The sequence below is a fragment of the Penaeus vannamei genome, chromosome 10, assembly GCF_042767895.1.
Source record: "Penaeus vannamei isolate JL-2024 chromosome 10, ASM4276789v1, whole genome shotgun sequence".
NCBI classification, from domain to species: Eukaryota; Metazoa; Arthropoda; class Malacostraca; order Decapoda; family Penaeidae; genus Penaeus; species Penaeus vannamei.
The window spans coordinates 13,645,298-13,650,297 of NC_091558.1; the positions used below are offsets into that span (position 1 = coordinate 13,645,298).

At 44.9% G+C, this 5,000-nt stretch overlaps 1 protein-coding gene across 1 annotated transcript in view; it reads right to left on the bottom strand.

The window, feature by feature from the left end:
- LOC113808098 (uncharacterized) overlaps positions 1–5,000 on the bottom strand; it is a gene marked incomplete at its 3' end in the record, with an annotated part of 90,514 nt that overhangs the window by 30,000 nt on the left and 55,514 nt on the right. Inside the window, 1 exon segment of the mRNA XM_070126359.1 lies at positions 2,774–2,874. Coding sequence (XP_069982460.1) covers positions 2,774–2,874 — 101 coding nt within the window.

Below are 5,000 nucleotides of genomic sequence, written 5' to 3' on the forward strand. Positions count from 1 at the left end.
CCCTGGCACCTGACGGGCATGACGCCTGGTGGCCCCCCTCGCGGCTCTCGCAGGTGCCACGGAAGACGCTGTGTGCCACTGAGGCCGCCCATCACGAGAAGTGCCTCTCTTGCTCGCTCTCGCTCTGTGTGTGTGTGTGTGTGTGTGTGTGTGTGTGTGTGTGTGTGTGTGTGTGTGTGTGTGTGTGTGTGTGTGTGTGTGTGTATCCGTGTGTGTAAGTGCAAAAGTATGTGAGTCAGTGAATGAATGAGTGACTCAGTGAGTGTATAAGTATGTGAGTCAGTGAATGAATGTCTGAGTGAGTGACCGAGTGGCTGAGTGAATACATGAGTGACTGAGTAAGTGACTGTTCTAAACAATATCGCTCCACAAATCTGTCTCTGACTGAAACAAACGTACTTTCCTGTCCAAGTCCTCCCGAGTCTACACCACCGGAGGAAGCAGTTGGTTCGCACCTTCCGCCCCCGATCCTAGATGACCCAAGGTAAATAACTTTCCGGGTGACCTACATCTCCCCCTCGAGCAAACCCTGCGAACCCACCCTCTTTTCCCAGATGAATCGGACTTTCCAGCGGGCGGAAGGAGGCAGGTTACCGGCCCTCGAGGGGAACCGCCGCATAAAAGGACACGTCTCTCACACAGACGACGATGCTCAGGGTCTAGTTCGTCACCACTCCGCCCTCAGAACCTAGAGAGACTTGGGATCTTTTGGGGTCTCACACCCACCTTCCATTACAAATTCACAAGACATGATCCCTTTCATTACTGCACTAAGGCCATCGCACGTGTCGTTAACATCTGCTGACAAGCGGTGGTCTTCCTTTCACAAGCGTGAGAATGTGTATGCAAGTGTGTGTGTGCATATTTGTGTGCATGTGTGTGTGCGTCTGTGTGCATGTGTGTGTGCGTCTGTGTGCATGTGCGTGTATGTGTGTGTTTGTGTGTGCGTGTATGTGTGTGTTTGTGTGTGCGTGCGCGTGTGCGTGCGTGTGCGTTCGCGTATGCGTGTGTGTGTATGTGTTTGTGTGTGTGTATTATATAAATGTATATAAATATATACATATATGTACATACACGTGAGTGTGCTTGCATGTGCGAGTGTACGTATGTAGACGCAAGAGAGCAGCTGGCAAAGGGCGAGCAAGTGGCCTCGCTCCAACAAGGTCTACACACACCCACATCAACTCATACGGACATTCATTTGCTTACACACACGCCACGCTATTTCCTCGCCAAGCACTTCCTAAAGTCAGCTCGACAAGCACAGGAAAGCAGATCACAGAACGCAGGCATAATATCGCGGCTGAAGGGTGGACGCGCCGATGGTTCCGAAAGAGCGCGTAATTAACATCAATGTCAGAACACGAACTTGAATACGCGCTTGGAGGAACTCGGGCATAAGCTCGCACAGGGGAGAAGGGAGAGAGAGAGAGACAAAGAGGGAGAGGGAGAGGGAGAGGGAGAGGGAGAGGGAGAGGGAGAGGGAGAGGGAGAGGGAGAGGGAGAGGGAGAGGGAGAGGGAGAGAGAGAGAGAGAGAGAGAGAGAGAGAGTGTGTGTGGTGTGACAGAGAGAGAGAGAGAGAGAGAGAGAGAGAGAGAGAGAGAGAGAGAGAGAGAGAGAGAGAGAGAGAGAGAGAGAGAGAGAGAGAGAGAGAGTGAGTGAGTGAGTGAGTGAGTGAGTGAGAGAGAGAGAGAGAAGAGAGAGAGAGAAGAGAGAGAGAGAGAGAGAGAGAGAGAGAGAGTGTGTGTGCGTGAGTGAGTGAGTGCGTGAGAGAGAGAGAGAGAGAGAGTGAGTGAGTGAGTGCGTGAGAGAGAGAGAGGGAGAGAGAGGGAGAGAGAGAGAGAGAGAGAGAGAGAGAGAGAGAAAGAGAGTGCGTGAGAGAGAGAGTGAGTGGGTGAGAGAGAGAGGATGAGAGTGAGTGGGTGAGAGAGAGAGAGGATGAGAGTGAGTGCGTGAGAGAGAGAGTGAGTGCGTGAGAGAGAGAGAGAGTGCGTGAGAGAGAGAGAGAGAGAGAGAGAGAGAGAGAGAGAGAGAGAGAGAGAGAGAGACAGAGAGACAGAGAGACAGAGACAGAGACAGAGAGAGAGAGAGAGACAGACAGACAGACAGACAGAGACAGACAGAGACAGAGACACAGAGACAGAGAGAGAGACAGACAGACAGAGACAGAGAAACAGAGACAGAGAGAAACAGAGACAGAGAGAAACAGAGACAGAGAGAGAGACAGAGACAGACAGAGAGACAGAGACAGACAGAGAGAGAGTGTGCGTGAGAGAGAGAGAGAGAGAGAGAGAGAGAGAGAGAGAGAGAGAGAACTAGATGGATAGAGAGAAAGAGAGTGCGTGAGAGAGAGAGAGAGAGAGAGAAAGAGAGAGAAAGACAGAGAGAGAGAGAGAGAGAGAGAGAGAGAGAGAGAGAGAGAGAGAGAGAGAGAGGGAAACAGAGAGATACACAGACACACACACACAATCTCAAACTCAACCCCAAGAACTAACCCCTTTGCATGACACTCAACCCCGAAAACCCCTTTACATGACACAGCCCCAAGAAACCAATCCCTATGCATGACTCACCCCCATGAAACTAACCCCTCTGCATGACCCCCAACCCCAAGAAATCAACTTCTCTTCACGACCCCCAACCCCTATACACGACACTCACCCCAACCACTATTCCACACGGTGCACCCCCCACAGGCGAGCAAGCACACAGAATCCACAAGAAAAAAGCCAGACACACACAAGCATCCATAAACACGGGCGCGGCACTCACCTAGCAGCGTCGGCGACATGGTCTTGGCAATGCCGCGACTGAGGTCATAGATGAAGAGTTCCACGCGATACCCCATATTCTCCTCCTCACTCATGGCGCGCCTGCAATGCAAGGGGGATGGTTAGGCAAAGGTATAAAAGGAAAACATTAACGATTATATTAATGATTAAGTTTGGAAACTAGTATTGCCCTAATAATCCAAGTCGTGGAGAAAAAAAAAGAAAAGAGAAAAGTTAAATTTACAACCCGATTTTGTATGACGATCGACGTTCGTATCATCAAATCAAATTAACCCTGGAAAATTGTAGCTATAAAATCAAATAAAAGTTCTCATTTCCGTTTAGTCGACAGACATTTCAATTTTCACCAATTAACAGAGACGCCGATTCACATTTAAGAGTTTCACTAACGATTTTATTAACTGTGAAGTCTGGATACTATAACTGCTCTAATTATCCATGTCGTGGAGCAAAAAAATAAATAAATGAATAAGTTAGATTTACAACCCGATTTTGGATAACAATCGGCGTTCGTATTATCAAATTAACCTTGAAAAATTATAGGTATAAAATCAAATAAAAACTCTTATTTCCTTTTAGTCCCCAGACATTTCAATTTTCCCCAATTAACAGAAACACTGATACACATCTGAGAGTTTCTTCGTAAACAAATATTTGAGTGGGCTTTAAAAATAAATAACCCTAGAAGATAACTAAACAAATCTTGACGTCCGCGTTTGTTTTCAGCCGAACAAACCACTTCTTAAAACCATCGCGTAACCATTGTTTCTAAGAATGTATTTTCGGGAAAAATAACGGTCTGCGGCCAAACAGAACCCAGGTGTAGGCAGTGTATCCAGTCTCGGACCATTTCTCGTGATGCATCGAGTTATTTGCTGGCCTTTTCCGGCAGTTTGGAATACGTCTGTGCTCTCATGCACGACAGAATGCGTCGGTGCGTTACGGACACATGTACGTACATACAAATTTACACACACATACAGAAATATGTACATGCACATATATACATATATACTTACAAACATACACACAAATATGTGTGTGTGTATATATATATATATATATATATATATATATATATATATATATATATATTAGATATACATATATGTGTGTGTGTGTATATATATATATATATATATATATATATATATATATATATATATATATATATATATATATATATATAAAGAGCAAGATAAATATTCTATCAAGCGATCTAACCTACAACAAAATCATGAAAATCATATCAAAGCTCAAAAAGATCAAGAGCGACTCTCGACCCAACCATCTTTCTTTCAAACTCCATAAATCCAAACTTTCCCACGAAATTCACGGAAAAAGGAGGCGAGGCAACAGACAGGCTTTGCAACTTAAAAAGAAAAAAAAAGAAAATAATCTCTTCAACAACTAGGGCAATTTAACAGCCGCTTCCGATTTCGAAGAAAGACAAAATCATTTACTTGAGCCTCACCAAAGACTTTCCAGCCCCACCCCCTCCCCCTTTAAAAAAAAACTAACTTTCTACCCTCCTTCTCCCTCTCTCTCTCTCACCAGATGTTACATTAAGTGTGCTAGTTCCGCCTCGACCTCATTCTGGTCCTCAGTTTGTCCTCAGCCCCCCCCCCCTTCCCCTTAGTCCCCCTCCTGCCCTCCCAGTCCCATCCCATCTCAACCCCCCCCCGACCCGTATCCCTCCCCCTCCCCCCTCCCCCTCTCGTTCATCAAGTAAAAGGCCGACGAGTCCTTGCGAGTCAATTTTTAGCCCCCAATGCCAAAAGAGACTTATTTGCAAAGGCCATTTCCTTAACGATGCAAAAAAAATAATAATAATAATTAAATAAATAAATAAGAAGAAATAAAAATTTTAAAAATCAGGGAAAATCTGCCGCGCGAACGAAAAAAAAGCGGGAAAGAAAGAATATTTTTTTTTAAATCAGAACGAAGAAAACAAATTGAAGAAAGCTAAAAGTAATGAGGAAAATATATCTTCACACAAATAGAACGCTTCGTAAGAAATGGCGCCAGTTCCAAACCAGAACACAAAGAAAGAAGAAAAGACGTAAAAAGACGAAAAAAAACCGTTAAGCCTCCGTCTGGCGGGAGATTTCGCGGAAACAAAGAAAATTTTATCATTTAACTTCACGTGTTTTTTCTTCTATTTTTTAAATGGAGAACGCAAACAACTATGAAATCAAAATACTTAT